Below are 27,413 nucleotides of genomic sequence, written 5' to 3'. Positions count from 1 at the left end.
CCCCCGTCCATATATCTGGAGGTGAGTTACACTGTGAGGAGAATGTAACCCCCCCGTCCATATATCTGGAGGTGAGTTACACTGTGAGGAGAATGTAACCCCCCCGTCCATATATCTGGAGGTGAGTTACACTGTGAGGAGAATGTAACCCCCCCGTCCATATATCTGGAGGTGAGTTACTGAGGAGAATGTAACCCCCCGTCCATATATCTGGAGGTGAGTTACTGAGGAGAATGTAACCCCCCCGTCCATATATCTGGAGGTGAGTTACTGAGGAGAATGTAACCCCCCCGTCCATATATCTGGAGGTGAGTTACACTGTGAGGAGAATGTAACCCCCCCGTCCATATATCTGGAGGTGAGTTACACTGTGAGGAGAATGTAACCCCCCCGTCCATATATCTGGAGGTGAGTTACACTGTGAGGAGAATGTAACCCCCCCGTCCATATATCTGGAGGTGAGTTACTGAGGAGAATGTAACCCCCCGTCCATATATCTGGAGGTGAGTTACTGAGGAGAATGTAACCCCCCGTCCATATATCTGGAGGTGAGTTACTGAGGAGAATGTAACCCCCCGTCCATATATCTGGAGGTGAGTTACACTGTGAGGAGAATGTAACCCCCCCGTCCATATATCTGGAGGTGAGTTACACTGTGAGGAGAATGTAACCCCCCCGTCCATATATCTGGAGGTGAGTTACACTGTGAGGAGAATGTAACCCCCCCGTCCATATATCTGGAGGTGAGTTACTGAGGAGAATGTAACCCCCCGTCCATATATCTGGAGGTGAGTTACTGAGGAGAATGTAACCCCCCGTCCATATATCTGGAGGTGAGTTACTGAGGAGAATGTAACCCCCCGTCCATATATCTGGAGGTGAGTTACTGAGGAGAATGTAACCCCCCCGTCCATATATCTGGAGGTGAGTTACTGAGGAGAATGTAACCCCCCCGTCCATATATCTGGAGGTGAGTTACTGAGGAGAATGTAACCCCCCGTCCATATATCTGGAGGTGAGTTACACTGTGAGGAGAATGTAACCCCCCCGTCCATATATCTGGAGGTGAGTTACACTGTGAGGAGAATGTAACCCCCCCGTCCATATATCTGGAGGTGAGTTACTGAGGAGAATGTAACCCCCCCGTCCATATATCTGGAGGTGAGTTACTGAGGAGAATGTAACCCCCCGTCCATATATCTGGAGGTGAGTTACACTGTGAGGAGAATGTAACCCCCCGTCCATATATCTGGAGGTGAGTTACTGAGGAGAATGTAACCCCCCGTCCATATATCTGGAGGTGAGTTACACTGTGAGGAGAATGTAACCCCCCCGTCCATATATCTGGAGGTGAGTTACACTGTGAGGAGAATGTAACCTCCCGTCCATATATCTGGAGGTGAGTTACACTGTGAGGAGAATGTAACCCCCCGTCCATATATCTGGAGGTGAGTTACTGAGGAGAATGTAACCCCCCTGTCCATATATCTGGAGGTGAGTTACACTGTGAGGAGAATGTAACCCCCCGTCCATATATCTGGAGGTGAGTTACACTGTGAGGAGAATGTAACCCCCCCGTCCATATATCTGGAGGTGAGTTACACTGTGAGGAGAATGTAACCCCCCCGTCCATATATCTGGAGGTGAGTTACACTGTGAGGAGAATGTAACCCCCCCGTCCATATATCTGGAGGTGAGTTACACTGTGAGGAGAATGTAACCCCCCCGTCCATATATCTGGAGGTGAGTTACTGAGGAGAATGTAACCCCCCGTCCATATATCTGGAGGTGAGTTACTGAGGAGAATGTAACCCCCCGTCCATATATCTGGAGGTGAGTTACTGAGGAGAATGTAACCCCCCGTCCATATATCTGGAGGTGAGTTACTGAGGAGAATGTAACCCCCCCGTCCATATATCTGGAGGTGAGTTACTGAGGAGAATGTAACCCCCCCGTCCATATATCTGGAGGTGAGTTACACTGTGAGGAGAATGTAACCCCCCCGTCCATATATCTGGAGGTGAGTTACACTGTGAGGAGAATGTAACCCCCCCGTCCATATATCTGGAGGTGAGTTACACTGTGAGGAGAATGTAACCCCCCCGTCCATATATCTGGAGGTGAGTTACTGAGGAGAATGTAACCCCCCGTCCATATATCTGGAGGTGAGTTACACTGTGAGAATGTAACCCCCCGTCCATATATCTGGAGGTGAGTTACTGAGGAGAATGTAACCCCCCGTCCATATATCTGGAGGTGAGTTACACTGTGAGGAGAATGTAACCCCCCCGTCCATATATCTGGAGGTGAGTTACACTGTGAGGAGAATGTAACCCCCCGTCCATATATCTGGAGGTGAGTTACACTGTGAGGAGAATGTAACCCCCCGTCCATATATCTGGAGGTGAGTTACTGAGGAGAATGTAACCCCCCTGTCCATATATCTGGAGGTGAGTTACACTGTGAGGAGAATGTAACCCCCCGTCCATATATCTGGAGGTGAGTTACACTGTGAGGAGAATGTAACCCCCCCGTCCATATATCTGGAGGTGAGTTACACTGTGAGGAGAATGTAACCCCCCCGTCCATATATCTGGAGGTGAGTTACACTGTGAGGAGAATGTAACCCCCCCGTCCATATATCTGGAGGTGAGTTACACTGTGAGGAGAATGTAACCCCCCCGTCCATATATCTGGAGGTGAGTTACTGAGGAGAATGTAACCCCCCGTCCATATATCTGGAGGTGAGTTACTGAGGAGAATGTAACCCCCCGTCCATATATCTGGAGGTGAGTTACTGAGGAGAATGTAACCCCCCGTCCATATATCTGGAGGTGAGTTACTGAGGAGAATGTAACCCCCCCGTCCATATATCTGGAGGTGAGTTACTGAGGAGAATGTAACCCCCCCGTCCATATATCTGGAGGTGAGTTACACTGTGAGGAGAATGTAACCCCCCCGTCCATATATCTGGAGGTGAGTTACACTGTGAGGAGAATGTAACCCCCCCCGTCCATATATCTGGAGGTGAGTTACACTGTGAGGAGAATGTAACCCCCCCGTCCATATATCTGGAGGTGAGTTACACTGTGAGGAGAATGTAACCCCCCGTCCATATATCTGGAGGTGAGTTACTGAGGAGAATGTAACCCCCCGTCCATATATCTGGAGGTGAGTTACTGAGGAGAATGTAACCCCCCGTCCATATATCTGGAGGTGAGTTACACTGTGAGGAGAATGTAACCCCCCCGTCCATATATCTGGAGGTGAGTTACACTGTGAGGAGAATGTAACCCCCCCGTCCATATATCTGGAGGTGAGTTACACTGTGAGGAGAATGTAACCCCCCCGTCCATATATCTGGAGGTGAGTTACTGAGGAGAATGTAACCCCCCGTCCATATATCTGGAGGTGAGTTACTGAGGAGAATGTAACCCCCCGTCCATATATCTGGAGGTGAGTTACTGAGGAGAATGTAACCCCCCGTCCATATATCTGGAGGTGAGTTACTGAGGAGAATGTAACCCCCCCGTCCATATATCTGGAGGTGAGTTACTGAGGAGAATGTAACCCCCCGTCCATATATCTGGAGGTGAGTTACTGAGGAGAATGTAACCCCCCGTCCATATATCTGGAGGTGAGTTACACTGTGAGGAGAATGTAACCCCCCCGTCCATATATCTGGAGGTGAGTTACACTGTGAGGAGAATGTAACCCCCCCGTCCATATATCTGGAGGTGAGTTACTGAGGAGAATGTAACCCCCCCGTCCATATATCTGGAGGTGAGTTACTGAGGAGAATGTAACCCCCCGTCCATATATCTGGAGGTGAGTTACAATGTGAGGAGAATATGACCCCCCGTCCATATATCTGGAGGTGAGTTACTGAGGAGAATGTAACCCCCCCGTCCATATATCTGGAGGTGAGTTACACTGTGAGGAGAATATGACCCCCCGTCCATATATCTGGAGGTGAGTTACTGAGGAGAATGTAACCCCCCGTCCATATATCTGGAGGTGAGTTACTGAGGAGAATGTAACCCCCCCGTCCATATATCTGGAGGTGAGTTACTGAGGAGAATGTAACCCCCCCGTCCATATATCTGGAGGTGAGTTACACTGTGAGGAGAATATGACCCCCCGTCCATATATCTGGAGGTGAGTTACTGAGGAGAATGTAACCCCCCGTCCATATATCTGGAGGTGAGTTACTGAGGAGAATGTAACCCCCAGTCCATATATCTGGAGGTGAGTTACTGAGGAGAATGTAACCCCCCGTCCATACAGTGGGGGAAAATAAGTATTTAGTCAGCCACCAATTGTGCAAGTTCTCCCACTTAAAAATATGAGAGAGGCCTGTAATTTTCATCATAGGTACACGTCAACTATGACAGACAAATTGAGAAAAAAAATTCCAGAAAATCACATTGTATGATTTTTAATGAATTTATTTGCAAATTATGGTGGAAAATAAATATTTGGTCACCTACAAACAAGCAAGATTTCTGGCTCTCACAGACCTGTAACTTCTTCTTTAAGAGGCTCCTCTGTCCTCCACTCGTTACCTGTATTAATGGCACCTGTTTGAAGTTGTTATCAGTATAAAAGACACCTGTCCACAACCTCAAACAGTCACACTCCAAACTCCACTATGGCCAAGACCAAAGAGCTGTCAAAGGACACCAGAAACAAAATTGTAGACCTGCACCAGGCTGGGAAGACTGAATCTGCAATAGGTAAGCAGCTTGGTTTGAAGAAATCAACTGTGGGAGCAATTATTAGGAAATGGAAGACATACAAGACCACTGATAATCTCCCTCGATCTGGGGCTCCACGCAAGATCTCACCCCATGGGGTCAAAATGATCACAAGAACGGTGAGCAAAAATCCCAGAACCACACGGGGGGACCTACTGAATGACCTGCAGAGAGCTGGGACCAAAGTAACAAAGCCTACCATCAGTAACACACTACGCCGCCAGGGACTCAAATCCTGCAGTGCCAGACGTGTCCCCCTGCTTAAGCCAGTACATGTCCAGGCCCATCTGAAGTTTGCTAGAGTGCATTTGGATGATCCAGAAGAGGATTGGGAGAATGTCATATGGTCAGATGAAACCAAAATATAATTTTTTGGTAAAAACTCAACTCGTCGTGTTTGGAGGACAAAGAATGCTGAGTTGCATCCAAAGAACACCATACCTACTGTGAAGCATGGGGGTGGAAACATCATGCTTTGGGGCTGTTTTTCTGCAAAGGGACCAGGACGACTGATCCGTGTAAAGGAAAGAATGAATGGGGCCATGTATCGTGAGATTTTGAGTGAAAACCTCCTTCCATCAGCAAGGGCATTGAAGATGAAACGTGGCTGGGTCTTTCAGCATGACAATGATCCCAAACACACCGCCCGGGCAACGAAGGAGTGGCTTCGTAAGAAGCATTTCAAGGTCCTGGAGTGGCCTAGCCAGTCTCCAGATCTCAACCCCATAGAAAATCTTTGGAGGGAGTTGAAAGTCTGTGTTGCCCAGCGACAGCCCCAAAACATCACTGCTCTAGAGGAGATCTGCATGGAGGAATGGGTCAAAATACCAGCAACAGTGTGTGAAAACCTTGTGAAGACTTACAGAAAACGTTTGACCTGTGTCATTGCCAACAAAGGGTATATAACAAAGTATTGAGAAACTTTTGTTATTGACCAAATACTTATTTTCCACCATAATTTGCAAATAAATTCATTTAAAATCCTAGTTGACGTGTACCTATGATGAAAATTACAGGCCTCTCTCATCTTTTTAAGTGGGAGAACTTGCACAATTGGTGGCTGACTAAATACTTTTTTCCTCCACTGTATATATAATGTGTGTATTCTCTCTGCAGGCCTAATGAGGAGTACACCAGTTAACTGTATATATAATCTGTGTATTCTCTCTGCAGGCCTAATGAGGAGTACACCAGTTAACTGTATATATAATGTGTGTATTCTCTCTGCAGGCCTAATGAAGAGTACACCAGTTAACTGTATATATAATGTGTGTATTCTCTCTTTAGGCCTAATGAGGAGTACACCAGTTAACTATATATATAATGTGTGTATTCTCTCTGAAAGGCCTATGAGGAGTACACCAGTTAACTGTATATATAATGTGTGTATTCTCTCTGCAGGCCTAATGAGGAGTACACCAGTTAACTGTATATATAATGTGTGTATTCTCTCTGCAGGCCTATGAGGAGTACACCAGTAAGCTTGATGCTCTGCAGCAGAGGGAACAGCAGCTCCTGGAAGCCATGGGGAACGGGACAGACTTCTACTCCTCCTCCCCTACGCCCCCTTCCCTCCTGGATGGGGGTATGAGCTGTTTTGGGGGATCCGGGGGCGCCCAGGCCCTCCTCCCCTCCGCCACCAACTCCCTGGCTGTCCTCCAGACCCCTACGGACGGACGTGCCAACCCCCGCTCCCCTCAGAAACCCATCGTCAGGGTGTTCCTGCCCAACAAACAGCGGACCGTGGTGAGTTGGGGTTGGTTATAATACATATACCACTTGGCATTCGCTTTGGGAGGGGTTAGGGTGGCTTTGGGAGGGGTTAGGGTGGCTTTGGGAGGGGTTAGGGTGGCTTTGGGAGGGGTTAGAGTGGCTTTGGGAGGGGTTAGAGTGGCTTTGGGAGGGGTTAAGGTGGCTTTGGGAGGGGTTAGGGTGGCTTTGGGAGGGGTTAGGGTGGCTTTGGGAGGGGTTAGGGTGGCTTTGGGAGGGGTTAGGGTGGCTTTGGGAGGGGCTAGGGTGGCTCTGGGAGGGGTTAGGGTGGCTTTGGGAGGGGCTAGGGTGGCTTTGGGAGGGGTTAGGGTGGCTTTGGGAGGGGTTAGGGGTTAGGGTGGCTTTGGGAGGGGTTAGAGTGGCTTTGGGAGGGGTTAGGGTGGCTTTGGGAGGGGTTAGGGTGGCTTTGGGAGGGGTTAGGGGTTAGGGTGGCTTTGGGAGGGGTTAAGGTGGCTTTGGGAGGGGTTAGGGTGGCTTTGGGAGGGGTTAGGGTGGCTTTGGGAGGGGTTAGGGGCTAGGGTGGCTCTGGGAGGGGTTAGGGTGGCTTTGGGAGGGGCTAGGGTGGCTTTGGGAGGGGTTAGGGTGGCTTTGGGAGGGGTTAGGGGTTAGGGTGGCTTTGGGAGGGGTTAGAGTGGCTTTGAGAGGGGTTAGGGTGGCTTTGGGAGGGGTTAGGGTGGCTTTGGGAGGGGTTAGGGGTTAGAGTGGCTTTGGGAGGGGTTAAGGTGGCTTTGGGAGGGGTTAGGGTGGCTTTGGGAGGGGTTAGGGTGGCTTTGGGAGGGGTTAGGGTGGCTTTGGGAGGGGTTAGGGGCTAGGGTGGCTCTGGGAGGGGTTAGGGTGGCTTTGGGAGGGGCTAGGGTGGCTTTGGGAGGGGTTAGGGTGGCTTTGGGAGGGGTTAGGGGTTAGGGTGGCTTTGGGAGGGGTTAGGGTGGCTTTGGGTGGGGTTAGGGGCTAGGGTGGCTCTGGGAGGGGTTAGGGAGGCTTTGGGAGGGGTTAGGGTGGCTTTGGGAGGGGTTAGGGGTTAGGGTGGCTTTGGGAGGGGTTAGGGTGGCTTTGGGAGGGGTTAGGGTGGCTTTGGGAGGGGTTAGGGTGGCTTTGGGAGGGGTTAGGGTGGCTTTGGGAGGGGTTAGGGGTTAGGGTGGCTTTCGGAGGGGTTAGGGGGTTAGGGTGGCTTTGATTTACAGGTGAAGGGTTGGAGTATCTTATGCTATTCTTTGTTTATATTAGTCGGAAGGAAAACATGTATCAGGTTATGAAGTTGTAATCATGCTACTCTGTGGCAGTTTAAGGTCTCCAGAACAATCCTAGTCAATAGGCATTATGAGATGCTGATGGTTGTTAGTTAGGGAGAGATGGTCTGTCCTGTGATGATGAGGATGATGATGATATTAGACAATAGTTAGGGAGAGATGGTCTGTCCTGTGATGATGATGATGATGATGATGATGATGATATTAGACAATAGTTAGGGAGAGATGGTCTGTCCTGTGATGATGATGATGATGATGATATTAGACAATAGTTAGGGAGAGATGGTCTGTCCTGTGATGATGATGATGATGATGATGATGATATTAGACAATAGTTAGGGAGAGATGTTCTGTCCTGTGATGATGATGATGATATTAGACAATAGTTAGGGAGAGATGGTCTGTCCTGTGATGATGATGATGATGATGATATTAGATAATAGTTAGGGAGAGATGGTCTGTCCTGTGATGATGATGATGATGATGATATTAGACAATAGATAGGGAGAGATGGTCTGTCCTGTGATGATGATGATGATGATGATGATGATGATATTAGACAATAGTTAGGGAGAGATGGTCTGTCCTGTGATGATGATGATGATGATGATATTAGACAATAGTTAGGGAGCGATGGTCTGTCCTGTGATGATGATGATGATGATATTAGATAATAGTTAGGGAGAGATGGTCTGTCCTGTGATGATGATGATGATGATGATGATGATATTAGACAATAGTTAGGGAGAGATGGTCTGTCCTGTGATGATGATGGTGATGATGATGATATTAGACCAATAGTTAGGGAGAGATGGTCTGTCCTGTGATGATGATGATGATGATGATGATGATGATATTAGCCAATAGTTAGGGAGAGATGGTCTAGGTCTCTGTCCTGATGTTCCGGTGGCCACATATACCCTACTTCTGTAATTTTTTCACTATTTATTGCATTGATGCATTTCTTCATCGTATGTTACGTCAGTTAAAAACCCGGAGCCTTTTGCCATAATTACAACACCAACCTCCCCTGTGTTGTAATGTACCTTTTAGTATCCCTGTTGTGTTTTCACCAGAAGGCCAAGTCTTCATTAGAAGTGTCACTCTACATAAGGGTGTACCTTTAAAGGACAAATGACTTAAGCTACAGGACCTTAATGACGTAGGGTTGTGACACTAGGCTATTTGCACATTGACAATTAGTAACCACAGATGTGTGATAGAGCCCAGACTGTGGCCTGGGTAGAAGGAGCCTGGTGCTCTACTGAAGTGCTGTGGCCAACAACACTGTCGCCGTTCACGCTTCAACGTCACCATTAACTAATGCAGAGTGGTGTTGTCACGATACCAGAATTTTAACTTTTTGATATACGGATACCAGGTTTAGTATGACAAGGCTCGGTAACATCACGGTACTCGGTAACATCACGGTACTCGGTAACATCACGGTACTCGATACCATCACGGTACTCGGTAACATCACGGTACTCGGTAACATCACGGTACTCGGTAACATCACGGTACTCGGTAACATCACGGTACTCGGTAACATCACGGTACTCTGTAACATCACGGTACTCTGTAACATCACGGTACTCTGTAACATCACGGTACTCGGTAACATCACGGTACTCTGTAACATCACGGTACTCGGTAACATCACGGTACTCTGTAACATCACGGTACTCTGTAACATCACGGTACTCGGTAACATCACGGTACTCGATACCATCACGGTACTCGGTAACATCACGGTACTCGGTAACATCACGGTACTCGGTAACATCACGGTACTCGGTAACATCACGGTACTCGATACCATCACGGTACTCGATACCATCACGGTACTCGGTAACATTACGGTACTCGATACCATCACGGTACTCGATACCATCACGGTACTCGATACCATAAAAGAAAAGGCTTATGAACCAAAGTCCCAGAATGGCACTTGGATCCAGACAGATCAACTCAGCTACTGCTCTGTCCAACCGCTGGGCATCTGAGTTCAGTGTCGCTACATTTGAACATTTATTTACATTTTATATGTTAGTCATTTAGCAGACGCTCTTATCCAGAGCGACTTACAGTTAGTGAGTGCATACATTTTTCATACTGGGCCCCCCGTGGGAAACAAACCCACAACCCTGCCGGCCAAACCCTCCCCTACCTTGGACGACGCTGGGCCAATTGTGTGCCAGCTGCGACAGATCCTGGACTGGAACCAGGATGTCTAGTGGCACAGCCTTAGACCACCACGCCACTCGGGAGTCAATCATTTAGAGACAGCCATGTATGCATGCATTGAATCCATTTTACAACCGATCTGACTTAGATTGGTAAAAACAAACTACACAACAACATAATGGTAATCATTTATTTGAAAGTTGAATCTCTATTGATAAACTAATTAAATCAAAATGTAGCCTAGGTCTGTTCACAGTACAGGTGAATGCATATTATTCAATAGGAGTGTGTCATGCATTGAGTTATTCAGCTTATTTTAGCTGATTTCATGGTGCCACAGATCCCTTCCATGTAGGACTTCCGTATATCTTCTTGCATTGTAAAAGTGTTCTAGCCTGTATGGACAGTTTCAACATTTCTTCATCCCGTGTTGCGTTATTCAAGTGTGTTAACGTCTGTGCAGCATGAGTGGGGGACTGGGGAACTAATGCGGGCCAGACCGCTGTATCAGGGAATGGACTGGGGAACTAATGCAGGCCAGACCGCTGTATCAGGGAATGGACTGGGGAACTAATGCAGGCCAGACCGCTGTATCAGGGAATGGACTGGGGAACTAATGCAGGCCAGACCGCTGTATCAGGGAATGGACTGGGGAACTAATGCAGGCCAGACCGCTGTATCAGGGAATGGACTGGGGAACTAATGCAGGCCAGACCGCTGTATCAGGGAATGGACTGGGGAACTAATGCAGGCCAGACCGCTGTATCAGTGAATGGACTGGGGAACTAATGCGGGCCAGACCGCTGTATCAGTGAATGGACTGGGGAACTAATGCAGGCCAGACCGCTGTATCAGGGAATGGACTGGGGAACTAATGCAGGCCAGACCGCTGTATCAGGGAATGGACTGGGGAACTAATGCAGGCCAGACCGCTGTATCAGGGAATGGACTGGGGAACTAATGCAGGCCAGACCGCTGTATCAGGGAATGGACTGGGGAACTAATGCAGGCCAGACCGCTGTATCAGGGAATGGACTGGGGAACTAATGCAGGCCAGACCGCTGTATCAGTGAATGGACTGGGGAACTAATGCGGGCCAGACCGCTGTATCAGTGAATGGACTGGGGAACTAATGCAGGCCAGACCGCTGTATCAGGGAATGGACTGGGGAACTAATGCAGGCCAGACCGCTGTATCAGGGAATGGACTGGGGAACTAATGCAGGCCAGACCGCTGTATCAGGGAATGGACTGGGGAACTAATGCAGGCCAGACCGCTGTATCAGGGAATGGACTGGGGAACTAATGCAGGCCAGACCGCTGTATCAGTGAATGGACTGGGGAACTAATGCAGGCCAGACCGCTGTATCAGGGAATGGACTGGGGAACTAATGCGGGCCAGACCGCTGTATCAGTGAATGGACTGGGGAACTAATGCGGGCCAGACCGCTGTATCAGGGAATGGATTGGGGAACTAATGCGGGCCAGACCGCTGTATCAGGGAATGGACTGGGGAACTAATGCAGGCCAGACCGCTGTATCAGGGAATGGACTGGGGAACTAATGCGGGCCAGACCGCTGTATCAGGGAATGGACTGGGGAACTAATGCAGGCCAGACCGCTGTATCAGGGAATGGACTGGGGAACTAATGCGGGCCAGACCGCTGTATCAGGGAATGGACTGGGGAACTAATGCAGGCCAGACCGCTGTATCAGGGAATGGACTGGGGAACTAATGCGGGCCAGACCGCTGTATCAGTGAATGGACTGGGGAACTAATGCAGGCCAGACCGCTGTATCAGGGAATGGACTGGGGAACTAATGCTCTGCCTGTCCCAGGTCCTGTTGTCCTGCTGTTCAGGACCAGATAACTAACTATATGGTTCCTCTCTGCCTGTCCCAGGTCCCAGGTCCTGTTGTCCTGCTGTTCAGGACCAGATAACTAACTGTATGGTTCCTCTCTGTCTGTCCCAGGTCCCAGGTCCTGTTGTCCTGCTGTTCAGGACCAGATAACTAACTGTATGGTTCCTCTCTGCCTGTCCCAGGTCCCAGGTCCTGTTGTCCTGCTGTTCAGGACCAGATAACTAACTGTATGGTTCCTCTCTGTCTGTCCCAGGTCCCAGGTCCTGTTGTCCTGCTGTTCAGGACCAGATAACTAACTGTATGGTTCCTCTCTGCCTGTCCCAGGTCCCAGGTCCCAGGTCCTGTTGTCCTGCTGTTCAGGACCAGATAACTAACTGTATGGTTCCTCTCTGTCTGTCACAGGTCCCAGGTCCTGTTGTCCTGCTGTTCAGGACCAGATAACTAACTGTATGGTTCCTCTCTGCCTGTCCCAGGTCCCAGGTCCTGTTGTCCTGCTGTTCAGGACCAGATAACTAACTGTATGGTTCCTCTCTGTCTGTCCCAGGTCCCAGGTCCTGTTGTCCTGCTGTTCAGGACCAGATAACTAACTGTATGGTTCCTCTCTGCCTGTCCCAGGTCCTGTTGTCCTGCTGTTCAGGACCAGATAACTAACTGTATGGTTCCTCTCTGCCTGTCCCAGGTCCCAGGTCCTGTTGTCCTGCTGTTCAGGACCAGATAACTAACTGTATGGTTCCTCTCTGCCTGTCCCAGGTCCCAGGTCCTGTTGTCCTGCTGTTCAGGACCAGATAACTAACTGTATGGTTCCTCTCTGCCTGTCCCAGGTCCCAGGTCCTGTTGTCCTGCTGTTCAGGACCAGATAACTAACTGTATGGTTCCTCTCTGCCTGTCCCAGGTCCCAGGTCCCAGGTCCTGTTGTCCTGCTGTTCAGGACCAGATAACTAACTGTATGGTTCCTCTCTGCCTGTCCCAGGTCCCAGGTCCTGTTGTCCTGCTGTTCAGGACCAGATAACTAACTGTATGGTTCCTCTCTGCCTGTCCCAGGTCCCAGGTCCTGTTGTCCTGCTGTTCAGGACCAGATAACTAACTGTATGGTTCCTCTCTGTCTGTCCCAGGTCCCAGGTCCTGTTGTCCTACTGTTCAGGACCAGATAACTAACTGTATGGTTCCTCTCTGCCTGTCCCAGGTCCCAGGTCCTGTTGTCCTGCTGTTCAGGACCAGATAACTAACTGTATGGTTCCTCTCTGCCTGTCCCAGGTCCCAGGTCATGTTGTCCTGCTGTTCAGGACCAGATAACTAACTGTATGGTTCCTCTCTGCCTGTCCCAGGTCCCAGGTCCTGTTGTCCTGCTGTTCAGGACCAGATAACTAACTGTATGGTTCCTCTCTGCCTGTCCCAGGTCCCAGGTCCTGTTGTCCTGCTGTTCAGGACCAGATAACTAACTGTATGGTTCCTCTCTGCCTGTCCCAGGTCCTGTTGTCCTGCTGTTCAGGACCAGATAACTAACTGTATGGTTCCTCTCTGCCTGTCCCAGGTCCCAGGTCCTGTTGGCCTGCTGTTCAGGACCAGATAACTAACTGTATGGTTCCTCTCTGTCTGTCCCAGGTCCTGTTGTCCTGCTGTTCAGGACCAGATAACTAACTGTATGGTTCCTCTCTGCCTGTCCCAGGTCCCAGGTCCTGTTGTCCTGTTGTTCAGGACCAGATAACTAACTGTATGGTTCCTCTCTGCCTGTCCCAGGTCCCAGGTCCTGTTGTCCTGCTGTTCAGGACCAGATAACTAACTGTATGGTTCCTCTCTGCCTGTCCCAGGTCCCAGGTCCTGTTGTCCTGCTGTTCAGGACCAGATAACTAACTGTATGGTTCCTCTCTGCCTGTCCCAGGTCCCAGGTCCTGTTGTCCTGCTGTTCAGGACCAGATAACTAACTGTATGGTTCCTCTCTGCCTGTCCCAGGTCCCAGGTCCTGTTGTCCTGCTGTTCAGGACCAGATAACTAACTGTATGGTTCCTCTCTGCCTGTCCCAGGTCCCAGGTCCTGTTGTCCTGCTGTTCAGGACCAGATAACTAACTGTATGGTTCCTCTCTGCCTGTCCCAGGTCCCAGGTCCTGTTGTCCTGCTGTTCAGGACCAGATAACTAACTGTATGGTTCCTCTCTGCCTGTCCCAGGTCCCAGGTCCTGTTGTCCTGCTGTTCAGGACCAGATAACTAACTGTATGGTTCCTCTCTGTCTGTCCCAGGTCCCAGGTCCTGTTGTCCTGCTGTTCAGGACCAGATAACTAACTGTATGGTTCCTCTCTGTCTGTCCCAGGTCCCAGGTCCTGTTGTCCTGCTGTTCAGGACCAGATAACTAACTGTATGGTTCCTCTCTGTCTGTCCCAGGTCCCAGGTCCTGTTGTCCTGCTGTTCAGGACCAGATAACTAACTGTATGGTTCCTCTCTGTCTGTCCCAGGTCCCAGGTCCTGTTGTCCTGCTGTTCAGGACCAGATAACTAACTGTATGGTTCCTCTCTGTCTGTCCCAGGTCCCAGGTCCTGTTGTCTTGCTGTTCAGGACCAGATAACTAACTGTATGGTTCCTCTCTGCCTGTCCCAGGTCCCAGCCCGCTGTGGCATGACTGTCAGAGACTCGCTGAAGAAGGCTTTAATGATGAGGGGCCTAATCCCAGAGTGCTGTGCGGTCTACAGGATCCAGGATGGGTAAAACACGCGTATACCTTGGCCAAAAGATCCAATCTCCACTTTGTGCCTTTTTACATTCCACATACAGTCTATTGATGCTCCTGCTCAACTTTGTAATCATTTCAGCACGGTGGATTCCAGTATGAGGTCAATGTATAGGACACAGTATGAGGTCAATGTATAGGACACAGTATGAGGTCAATGTATAGGACACAGTATGAGAGGTCAATGGATAGGACACAGTATGAGAGGTCAATGGATAGGACACAGTATGAGTTCAATGTATAGGACACAGTATGAGGTCAATGGATAGGACACAGTATGAGATCAATGGATAGGACACAGTATGAGATCAATGTATAGTACACAGTATGAGGTCAATGTATAGGACACAGTATGAGGTCAACGTATAGGACACAGTATGAGAGGTCAACGTATAGGACACAGTATGAGGTCAATGTATAGGACACAGTATGAGGTCAATGTATAGCACACAGTATGAGGTCAATGTATAGGACACGGTATGAGGTCAATGTATAGGACACAGTATGAGGTCAATGTATAGGACACAGTATGAGGTCAATGTATATAGGACACAGTATGAGGTCAATGTATATAGGACACAGTATGAGGTCAATGTATAGGACACAGTATGAGGTCAATGTATAGGACACGGTATGAGGTCAATGTATAGGACACAGTATGAGGTCAATGTATAGGACACAGTATGAGGTCAATGTATAGGACACAGTATGAGGTCAATGTATAGGACACAGTATGAGGTCAGTGTATAGGACACAGTATAAGAGGTCAATGTATAGGACACAGTATGAGGTCAATGTATAGGAACAGTATGAGGTCAATGTATAGGACACAGTATGAGGTCAATGTATAGGACACGGTATGAGGTCAATGTATAGGACACAGTATGAGGTCAATGTATAGGACACAGTATGAGGTCAATGTATAGGACACAGTATGAGGTCAATGTATATAGGACACAGTATGAGGTCAATGTATAGGACACAGTATGAGCTCAATGTATAGGACACGGTATGAGGTCAATGTATAGGACACAGTATGAGGTCAATGTATAGGACACAGTATGAGGTCAATGTATAGGACACAGTATGAGGTCAATGTATAGGACACAGTATGAGGTCAATGTATAGGACACAGTATGAGGTCAGTGTATAGGACACAGTATGAGGTCAATGTATAGGACACAGTATAAGAGGTCAATGTATAGGACACAGTATGAGGTCAATGTATAGGACACAGTATGAGGTCAATGTATAGGACACAGTATAAGAGGTCAATGTATAGGACACAGTATGAGAGGTCAATGTATAGGACACAGTATGGGAGGTCAATGTATAGGACACAGTATGAGGTCAATGTATAGGACACGGTATGAGGTCAGTGTATAGGACACAGTATGAGGTCAATGTATAGGACACAGTATGAGGTCAATGTATAGGACACAGTATAAGAGGTCAATGTATAAGAGGTCAATGTATAGGACACAGTATGAGGTCAGTGTATAGGACACAGTATGAGGTCAATGTATAGGACACAGTATAAGAGGTCAATGTATAAGAGGTCAATGTATAGGACACTGTATATGAGGTCAATGTATAGGACACAGTATGAGGTCAATGTATAGGACACAGTATAAGAGGTCAATGTATAAGAGGTCAATGTATAGGACACAGTATGAGGTCAATGTATAGGACACAGTATGAGGTCAATGTATAGGACACAGTATAAGAGGTCAATGTATAAGAGGTCAATGTATAGGACACTGTATATGAGGTCAATGTATAGGACACAGTATGAGGTCAATGTATAGGACACAGTATGAGGTCAATGTATAGGACACAGTATGAGGTCAATGTATAGGACACGGTATGAGGTCAATGTATAGGACACGGTATGAGGTCAATGTATAGGACACGGTATGAGGTCAATGTATAGGACACAGTATGAGGTCAATGTATAGGACACAGTATAAGAGGTCAATGTATAGGACACAGTATGAGGTCAATGTATAGGACACAGTATGAGGTCAATGTATAGGACGCAGTATGAGGTCAGTGTATAGGACACCGTATGAGGTCAGTGTATAGGACACAGTATGAGGTCAACGTATAGGACACAGTATGAGGTCAACGTATAGGACACAGTATGAGGTCAATGTATAGCACACAGTATGAGGTCAATGTATAGGACACAGTATGAGGTCAATGTATAGGACACAGTATGAGGTCAATGTATAGGACACAGTATGAGGTCAATGTATAGGACACAGTATGAGGTCAATGTATAGGACACAGTATGAGGTCAGTGTATAGGACACAGTATAAGAGGTCAATGTATAGGACACAGTATGAGGTCAGTGTATAGGACACAGTATAAGAGGTCAATGGATAGGACACAGTATGAGAGGTCAACGTATAGGACACAGTATGAGACGTCAATGTATAGGACACAGTATGAGACGTCAATGTGTAGGACACAGTATGAGAGGGCAATGTATAGGACACAGTATGAGGGCAATGTATAGGACACAGTATGAGGTCAATGTATAGGGCACAGTATGAGGTCAATGTATAGGGCACAGTATGAGGTCAATGTATAGGACACAGTATGAGGTCAATGTATAGGGCACAGTATAAGAGGTCAATGTATAGGGCACAGTATGAGAGGTCAATGTATAGGGCACAGTATGAGAGGTCAATGTATAGGGCACAGTATGAGGTCAATGTATAGGGCACAGTATGAGGTCAATGTATAGGACACAGTATGAGGTCAATGTATAGGACACACTGACACAATTCATCTTTATTTTATTGTACTTTGTTTAACAAGGTAAATCATTGAGAACGCATTCTCTTCTACAATAATGACCCTAATGTGTACTAAACTCAACCACAACCCAGTTAACTCCTCTTCCTGTCACCTGTCTCAGAGAGAAGAAGCCTCTAGGCTGGGACACAGACATCTCCTGGCTGACGGGGGAGGAGCTACACGTGGAAGTGCTGGAGAACGTTCCGCTGACCACACACAACTTTGTGAGTATAACTGGAACTATAGAACTACAATTTGACATGACCGGGCAGGGGAGCCAGGCCCAACCAATCAGAATTAGTTTTGGTCTGCGGTTATTAGGCCGGTTGGACATACTGCCAAATTCTCTAAAACGACGTTGGAGGCGGCTTATGGTAGAGAAATGAACATTACATTCTCTGGCAACAGCTCTGGTGGACATTCCTGCAGTCAGCATGCCAATTGCACGTGCCTTCAAAACTTGAGACATCTGTGGCATTGTGTTGTGTGACAAAACTGCACATTTTTAAAGTGGCCTTTTATTGTCCCCAGCACAAGGTGCACCTGTGTAATGATTATGCTGTTTAATCAGCTTCTTGATGTGCCACACCTGGCAAGTGGATGGATTATCTTGGCAAAGGAGAAATGCTCACTAACAGGGATGCATATGGACCATTTCTGGGATTTTATTTTTATTTCAGCTCATGAAACATGGGACCAACGCTTTACATGTTGCATTTATATTTTTGTTCAGTGTAGAACTATGGAACCGGAACTATGGAACCGGAACTATGGAACCGGAACTATGGAACCGGAACTATGGAACTGGAATCATAGAACCAGCTGGGACTGCGGTGGGATGTTACTGGGAAAAGCCACTAGAAATACTAACTAGAGAAGGAGGAACTGACCAAACAGTTCAAGGTTCAGTCCATTGTTGAGTTGACCCTCATGTTTGTTTCTGGCCATGCATGTAGACCAGGCAAATAAACTGTTGATGTATCAGAGCAGGTTCATTCACTGAATGAAAGGAAAAACTGTACCTCCAGTGTCCTCCAATGATTGGAACATGAGCATTCACAATAGCATGTGCATATACTGTATTTTAAACTGGGTTGGGAATCCTATGGGTTGGATTCCCTTATGATCAGAGCATCGTCTTTCTTCAAATTTGATCGCCTTTTGGTTTGTAAATGTCTTTTAAGCTATATATCACTGCCATCTAGTGGCCACAATAGATTTGACGCACAAGATTTGGTTCAGGAGTCCAGCAGGTGGCGGTAAATAATCCAATATTGGCTTTACACTTTTTTACAAACACAATAGAAGAAGAAAATGGAGATGAGCCTCACATGGCAACAGACACAAAGATCAGTCATATTTCTATCTTAATGGATGCGACAGAAGGGACAACCGTTCGGGGCGGCAGGTAGCTTAGTGGTTAAGAGCGTTGTGCCAGTAACCGAAAGGTCGCTGGTTCTAATCCCCGAGCCGACTAGGTGAAAAATCTGTCGATGTGCCCTTGAGCAAGGCACTTAACCCTAATTGCTCCTGTAAGTCGCTCTGGATAAGAGCGTCTGCTAAATGACAAAAATTTAAATGTAAAATGTTCCCACTGGATTCTCTAACAGGGTCTCTCTCTCTCTCTCTCTCTCTCTCTCTCTCTCTGTTCATGTCTGTTCCCCCAGGTGAGGAAGACGTTCTTTACGTTGGCGTTCTGTGATTTTTGCCGGAAGCTTCTGTTCCAGGGGTTCCGATGTCAGACGTGTGGCTATAAGTTCCACCAGCGCTGCAGCACAGAGGTGCCGCTCATGTGCGTCAACTACGACCAGCTGGAGTAAGTTATCGATCGAAATGAATCGGTTTTTAAGTCATTGGAGAAGAGGGGGGGGGGGGGGGGGGTTGGTGTTGAGTTATGTCATTCTGTAGGTTGCACGCAAGTGTTGTTTTTCATTGTTTGAGACTGAAGTTGGCGTGATCTGTCCCCGAGACTGGAGTTGGACACCAGCTTATTGCTAGTATCCAAGTTATTTTTAGTTTTTGTACGTGTGTGTGTAAATCGGGGGGGGTAAAAGCAAAAGACAAATGAAAGTATATGTTAATGTTCAGTTCTAACCTGTTTGTTGGGTCTTGGTTGGGTCTGCAGTTTGTTGCTGGTGTCCAAGTTCTTTGAGCACCACCCCATCACCCAGGAGGAGGTGTCATCAGAGGGCACCACCCCCGTGTCCGAGGTCTGCCCCTCACTGCCCCCGTCCGACTCCACTGGGTGAGTTAAACCTAACCCTGACCTCTAATCCTAACCCATGTGACCGTGGCCTACCCTTCACTGCCCCCGTCCGACTCCACTGGGTGAGTCTCACACCTGAGAACTGTCTGACACCTGTCCTGATCCCATTCTCACCTCAGCTCAGTTGAAGGAAAGGAAGTGAGGAAAGGAAGCCATTTAAGACTACTGAAGCACAGCCTTGATCATCTCATATCTCCTTGCTAGATTCAATGTAGACTGGACTCTCTGCTAATGCTGTGCCAAATGTCCCCAGTGAGATGGACCCACCCTGTCCTCCCCTCTTAACCTCTGTCTGACCTCCAGGTCCCTGTGCCACACCAGTGTGTCCCCGTCCAAGTCCATCCCCCAGAGTTTCCACCCCCATCCTCTCTGACCCCTGACCTCTCTCTCTGACCCCCAGGTCCCTGTGCCACACCAGTGTGTCCCTGTCCAAGTCCATCCCCCAGAGTTTCAACCCCCATCCTCTCTGACCCCTGACCTCTCTCTCTGACCCCCAGGTCCCTGTGCCACGCCAGTGTGTCCCCGTCCAAGTCCATCCCGATCCCCCAGAATTTCAGGCCTGGAGAAGAGGACCACAGGAACCAGTTTGGCCAGAGAGACCGCTCCTCCTCCGCTCCCAATGTCCATATCAACACCATCGAACCCGTCAACATAGACGTGAGTCCACCATCCCTTCTGTCTGGGTCTGATAGCTCAGACACTGCCCCCCGCTGGAGACAAGTAGTACTGCTACTGTAGAATGTTTATCTGCCAGCGCTGGTAAAAGGCTTCTTGTGAATGGGGTGCTCATCCGGGTGCTTGGCTAAATACAACAGAACCGTATTAAGTCATACTTAAAAAGGGAACTGACAGCATTTTAGCAAAATTAAATCTAATTTGAAATCTGTTCATATACACCCCCAAATATGTATATACCAGGTAGTCCTCTTACATTTGGGAACTTTACAGTCCTATTGATCAAACAACCATGAAAAGGTAGCCACTCTCTCCCTCAGTTATGAACATCAACAACAAAAAGATTAACAACTAATGCTAGCCAGAGAAATATGAGCTAACATATAACGAAGGAACTTTAGACAAACCCTCTCTAACTTTTTCAGCTAGTGGGCCGTCAAAATTGCACTGATACGCGAAGGGGAATTGTAGCCTCCTCGTCCTTCTGCAGCTTGCCTGCCAACGCATGCTGGTCCCAACCAAGCACCCAAAGCTAACTGGCTAATGTTGGCTAGCTTGCTAACTAGCTACTTCCAGACACAAATGAGAGAACACCTTACTCTTGACCATTTTGACTCGTCCTAGCTGAGCTGGTTAGGCTGTTTACGTGTTATCTAGAGCGTTTGTGACTAACTTACTTTTTTGCCTACGTTTACTGGCACGGTCATATTCAGCGGATGTTGCGCGGTCATAATTTCATCGGTTATTCTGCGCTCTGAATCTGCGAACGCAAGAGATATGCTAACTGGATAGCAGTCGTTCAAGTTCTTGCTAGCTAACCAAATGACACCTGCATCTCTAGCTGTGTATAGCCACCGAAAAACGATGTGAGGGGAAAAAGTCAGTCACTCGCCCACTCCTCCAATGACATGACATCCTCCGAGCAGCTAGCTAGCTAACGTTAGGCTCCGTGTTTTTAGCTTGATACATAAATAGATACGCTAGCCTATTAGCCATGTTATGACTGTAAAATGACTGACTTGTGATCATTACCCTTGGCCTTTGCTAGTTTGATTGTATTGACATTCCCAGCCTTAGTTACATTCGTCCGTTTTTGTCCAAAATATTGAGCCATTGAAACTGAAACAGTGCATATCGAATGGAGGCAGGAAACAATGTACCAGGCCAACTGTGATTTACAACTTGATAGCAATATTTATTGGACTACCAAGCAATGTATTGGTGAATTATATTAATCATGCATTGAACTGCATCCATCTATTCTGCCAACAATTCCTTAGTGTACGTCATGAAACGTTGAGTCAAATAGAACCTATTTTTAAAACGTCTTATAAAGTTGGTTTTGTAGCATAAACTGGGAATTTGATATATTTTTGACTGATATTATGATTGTCTGTTTCATATCTGCCAAGTAGTTAAAACGCTGTCAGTTCCACTTGAAGTGTTATATCAAGATATAACACAATCTGTAGTGTTGGTCGAGAATCTTCACAGTATTGTGATTCCCTCTTTTATTTCCTCCTTCCTTCCTTCCTTCCTTCCTTCCTTCCTTCCTTCCTTCCTTCCTTCCTTCCTTCCTTCCTTCCTTCCTTCCTTCCTTCCTTCCTTCCTTCCTTCCTTCCTTTCTCTCTTTCTTTCTTCCAGGACTTGATTCGAGACCAAGGTTTACAGAGGTCAGAAGGAGGTAAGGAAACTGATCATCATCATCATCATCAGGACTGTCATTCAATCAACAAGTCTTCCTCCCACCCTGCGTCTGCGTTCTCTTGTGTCTTACGAAGCCCTAGAAACAAGTCTTCCTCCCACCCTGCGTCTGCGTTCTCTTGTGTCTTACGAAGCCCTAGAAACAAGTCTTCCTCCCACCCTGCGTCTGCGTTCTCTTGTGTCTTACGAAGCCCTAGAAGCTCATTTTGTCCTGTCTGACTTCAATTTCTACATGATGCATATTCAGAATATTTGTCCTTAGACTGTAAAACAGTGGCTCTGGAGACATCCCCTTTAAGAGAGCCGTCTACCCTTTATTTCCCCTGACGTTCTCTGATTCCACTGCCCATCCATGCTCCCTCTGGAAGAGTGTACACTACTTACTATGGGCCAGTCTCAAATGGTAAACTATTCCGTATCTAGTGCACTACTTTTGGCCAGTGATAATGTGTGTGTGGGGAAAAAAAAAACTCCTTAACTTTCTACTGGTCCTTCGAGACAGATTTTGTACACTATTCCCCCTCATTTGCACTCATTGGGGCTGTGGCCAAAAGTAGGGTGCGACACAGCATCTGGGCGGCCATATTGGATCGGGCCTACAGTAGGTACCGTAGAGAAGTGGGGTCAGGTGGGTCCAGTAAGCCTGTCTTCAGGGCCAGTGATCCTGCTGTGTGTCTCTCTCCCCCCCCCCACCCCCCTGCAGCCCCCCCCCTGCAGACTCACCCACCCGCCCGCTGCTTGAGGAAGCACCGAACACGGACCTCAAGCCCCCTCCTATACTCCTACCCCAATGACATAGTCTTTGATTTTGAGTCCGAGCCTGTGTTCCGAGGTAGCTAGGCCTCTGTGTGGTGTGTGTATTGTGTGTGTGTATTGTGTGTGTATTGTGTGTGTATTGTGTGTGTATTGTGTGTGTGTATTGTGTGTGTATTGTATGTGTGTATTGTGTGTGTATTGTGTGTGTATTGTGTGTGTGTGTATTGTGTGTGTGTATTGTGTGTGTATTGTGTGTGTGTATTGTGTGTCCTCACCTGCCACCTGTGTTTTGGCCTCGTCTGTCTGTCTGTCTGTCTGTCTGTCTGTCTGTCTGTCTGTCTGTCTGTCTGTCTGTCTGTCTGTCTGTCTGTCTGTCTGTCTGTCTGTCTGTCTGTCTGTCTGTCTGTCTGTCTGTCTGTCTGTCTGTCTGTCTTTCACTCTTTCCTTATGTTTTCTCTCACTATCATGACCCCTCACACTGCCACTACCGCCCGCCGCCCCCTCTGCTTCCAAAAACTCTCATATGAGAGGTGGTTTTACTTGTGCCTCAGGGCCTGCATCCATAAAGCGTCTCAGAGTAGGAGTGGCGATCTAGGATCTGTCCATATATTCTCATTCATTATGATCTAAAAGGGAGAACTGATCCTAGATCTGAGAGACCCTGATCAGGGACTAGTAAAGTGCACTATAGATGTATAGAACATTTTCTAAATGTCCTCAGAACTGACTTACCGAGAACAGGGGGATTTATGAGCTGCAGTTGATAGTGTAATGTATTAACTACCCGGCTGCAGTTGATAGTGTAATGTATTAACTACCCGGCTGCAGTTGATAGTGTAATGTAATAACTACCCGGCTGCAGTTGATAGTGTAATGTATTAACTACCCGGCTGCAGTTGATAGTGTAATGTATTAACTACCTGCGGTTGATAGTGTAATGTATTAACTACCCGGCTGCGGTTGATAGTGTAATGTATTAACTACCCGGCTGCAGTTGATAGTGTAATGTATTAACTACCCGGCTGCAGTTGATAGTGTAATGTATTAACTACCTGCGGTTGATAGTGTAATGTATTAACTACCCGGCTGCGGTTGATAGTGTAATGTATTAACTACCCGGCTGCAGTTGATAGTGTAATGTATTAACTACCCGGCTGCGGTTGATAGTGTAATGTATTAACTACCCGGCTGCAGTTGATAGTGTAATGTATTTAACTACCCGGCTGCAGTTGATAGTGTAATGTATTAACTACCTGCGGTTGATAGTGTAATGTATTAACTACCCGGCTGCGGTTGATAGTGTAATGTATTAACTACCCGGCTGCAGTTGATAATGTAATGTATTAACTACCCGGCTGCGGGTTGATAGTGTAATGTATTAACTACCCGGCTGCGGGTTGATAGTGTAATGTATTAACTACCCGGCTGCAGTTGATAGTGTAATGTATTAACTACCCGGCTGCAGTTGATAGTGTAATGTATTAACTACCCGGCTGCAGTTGATAGTGTAATGTATTAACTACCCGGCTGCAGTTGATAGTGTAATGTATTAACTACCCGGCTGCAGTTGATAGTGTAATGTATTAACTACCCTGCTGCAGTTGATAGTGTAATGTATTAACTACCCGGCTGCAGTTGATAGTGTAATGTATTTAACTACCCGGCTGCAGTTGATAGTGTAATGTATTAACTACCCGGCTGCAGTTGATAGTGTAATGTATTAACTACCCGGCTGCGGGTTGATAGTGTAATGTATTAACTACCCGGCTGCAGTTGATAGTGTAATGTATTAACTACCCGGCTGCAGTTGATAGTGTAATGTATTAACTACCCGGCTGCGGGTTGATAGTGTAATGTATTAACTACCCGGCTGCAGTTGATAGTGTAATGTATTAACTACCCGGCTGCAGTTGATAGTGTAATGTATTAACTACCCGGCTGCGGGTTGATAGTGTAATGTATTAACTACCCGGCTGCAGTTGATAGTGTAATGTATTAACTACCCGGCTGCAGTTGATAGTGTAATGTATTAACTACCCGGCTGCAGTTGATAGTGTAATGTATTAACTACCCGGCTGCAGTTGATAGTGTAATGTATTAACTACCCGGCTGCAGTTGATAGTGTAATGTATTAACTACCTGCGGTTGATAGTGTAATGTATTAACTACCCGGCTGCGGTTGATAGTGTAATGTATTAACTACCCGGCTGCAGTTGATAGTGTAATGTATTAACTACCCGGCTGCAGTTGATAGTGTAATGTATTAACTACCTGCGGTTGATAGTGTAATGTATTAACTACCCGGCTGCGGTTGATAGTGTAATGTATTAACTACCCGGCTGCAGTTGATAGTGTAATGTATTAACTACCCGGCTGCGGTTGATAGTGTAATGTATTAACTACCCGGCTGCAGTTGATAGTGTAATGTATTTAACTACCCGGCTGCAGTTGATAGTGTAATGTATTAACTACCTGCGGTTGATAGTGTAATGTATTAACTACCCGGCTGCGGTTGATAGTGTAATGTATTAACTACCCGGCTGCAGTTGATAATGTAATGTATTAACTACCCGGCTGCGGGTTGATAGTGTAATGTATTAACTACCCGGCTGCGGGTTGATAGTGTAATGTATTAACTACCCGGCTGCAGTTGATAGTGTAATGTATTAACTACCCGGCTGCAGTTGATAGTGTAATGTATTAACTACCCGGCTGCAGTTGATAGTGTAATGTATTAACTACCCGGCTGCAGTTGATAGTGTAATGTATTAACTACCCGGCTGCAGTTGATAGTGTAATGTATTAACTACCCGGCTGCAGTTGATAGTGTAATGTATTAACTACCCTGCTGCAGTTGATAGTGTAATGTATTAACTACCCGGCTGCAGTTGATAGTGTAATGTATTTAACTACCCGGCTGCAGTTGATAGTGTAATGTATTAACTACCCGGCTGCAGTTGATAGTGTAATGTATTAACTACCCGGCTGCGGGTTGATAGTGTAATGTATTAACTACCCGGCTGCAGTTGATAGTGTAATGTATTAACTACCCGGCTGCAGTTGATAGTGTAATGTATTAACTACCCGGCTGCGGGTTGATAGTGTAATGTATTAACTACCCGGCTGCAGTTGATAGTGTAATGTATTAACTACCCGGCTGCAGTTGATAGTGTAATGTATTAACTACCCGGCTGCGGGTTGATAGTGTAATGTATTAACTACCCGGCTGCAGTTGATAGTGTAATGTATTAACTACCCGGCTGCAGTTGATAGTGTAATGTATTAACTACCCGGCTGCAGTTGATAGTGTAATGTATTAACTACCCGGCTGCAGTTGATAGTGTAATGTATTAACTACCCGGCTGCAGTTGATAGTGTAATGTATTAACTACCCGGCTGCAGTTGATAGTGTAATGTATTAACTACCCGGCTGCAGTTGATAGTGTAATGTATTAACTACCCGGCTGCAGTTGATAGTGTAATGTATTAACTACCTCCAGTTGATAGTGTAATGTATTAACTACCCGGCTGCAGTTGATAGTGTAATGTATTAACTACCCGGCTGCAGTTGATAGTGTAATGTATTAACTACCCGGCTGCGGTTGATAGTGTAATGTATTAACTACCCGGCTGCAGTTGATAGTGTAATGTATTAACTACCCGGCTGCAGTTGATAGTGTAATGTATTAACTACCCGGCTGCAGTTGATAGTGTAATGTATTAACTACCCGGCTGCAGTTGATAGTGTAATGTATTAACTACCCGGCTGCAGTTGATAGTGTAATGTATTTAACTACCCGGCTGCAGTTGATAGTGTAATGTATTAACTACCCGGCTGCAGTTGATAGTGTAATGTATTAACTACCCGGCTGCAGTTGATAGTGTAATGTATTAACTACCCGGCTGCAGTTGATAGTGTAATGTATTTAACTACCCGGCTGCAGTTGATAGTGTAATGTATTTAACTACCCGGCTGCAGTTGATAGTGTAATGTATTTAACTACCCGGCTGCAGTTGATAGTGTAATGTATTTAACTACCCGGCTGCAGTTGATAGTGTAATGTATTTAACTACCCGGCTGCGGTTGATAGTGTAATGTATTAACTACCCGGCTGCGGTTGATAGTGTAATGTATTAACTACCCGGCTGCAGTTGATAGTGTAACATATTAACTACCCGGCTGCAGTTGATAGTGTAATGTATTAACTACCCGGCTGCAGTTGATAGTGTAATGTATTAACTACCCGGCTGCAGTTGATAGTGTAATGTATTAATTACCCGGCTGCGGTTGATAGTGTAATGTATTAACTACCCGGCTGCGGTTGATAGTGTAATGTATTAACTACCCGGCTGCGGTTGATAGTGTAATGTATTAACTACCCGGCTGCAGTTGATAGTGTAATGTATTAACTACCCGGCTGCGGTTGATAGTGTAATGTATTTAACTACCCGGCTGCGGTTGATAGTGTAATGTATTTAACTACCCGGCTGCGGTTGATAGTGTAATGTATTTAACTACCCGGCTGCGGTTGATAGTGTAATGTATTTAACTACCTGCAGTTGATAGTGTAACGTATTTAACTACCCGGCTGCGGTTGATAGTGTAATGTATTTAACTACCTGCAGTTGATAGTGTAACGTATTTAACTACCCGGCTGCAGTTG

At 46.8% G+C, this 27,413-nt stretch overlaps 1 protein-coding gene across 1 annotated transcript in view; it reads left to right on the top strand.

Annotated features, from left to right (window-relative positions):
* LOC311114232 (serine/threonine-protein kinase B-raf-like) overlaps positions 1–27,413 on the top strand; it is a 61,672-nt gene that overhangs the window by 9,416 nt on the left and 24,843 nt on the right. Inside the window, exons 3-10 of the mRNA XM_084189495.1 lie at positions 6,216–6,503; positions 14,413–14,516; positions 17,470–17,572; positions 19,016–19,164; positions 19,474–19,593; positions 20,112–20,271; positions 21,934–21,973; positions 22,697–22,825. Coding sequence (XP_084045621.1) covers positions 6,216–6,503; positions 14,413–14,516; positions 17,470–17,572; positions 19,016–19,164; positions 19,474–19,593; positions 20,112–20,271; positions 21,934–21,973; positions 22,697–22,825 — 1,093 coding nt within the window. The remainder of the gene's footprint in view (positions 1–6,215; positions 6,504–14,412; positions 14,517–17,469; positions 17,573–19,015; positions 19,165–19,473; positions 19,594–20,111; positions 20,272–21,933; positions 21,974–22,696; positions 22,826–27,413) is intronic.

Source organism: Coregonus lavaretus (assembly GCF_964263955.1).
Source record: "Coregonus lavaretus genome assembly, contig: HAP1_SCAFFOLD_608, whole genome shotgun sequence".
NCBI classification, from domain to species: Eukaryota; Metazoa; Chordata; class Actinopteri; order Salmoniformes; family Salmonidae; genus Coregonus; species Coregonus lavaretus.
This window is presented reverse-complemented; position numbering and strand designations above follow the sequence as displayed.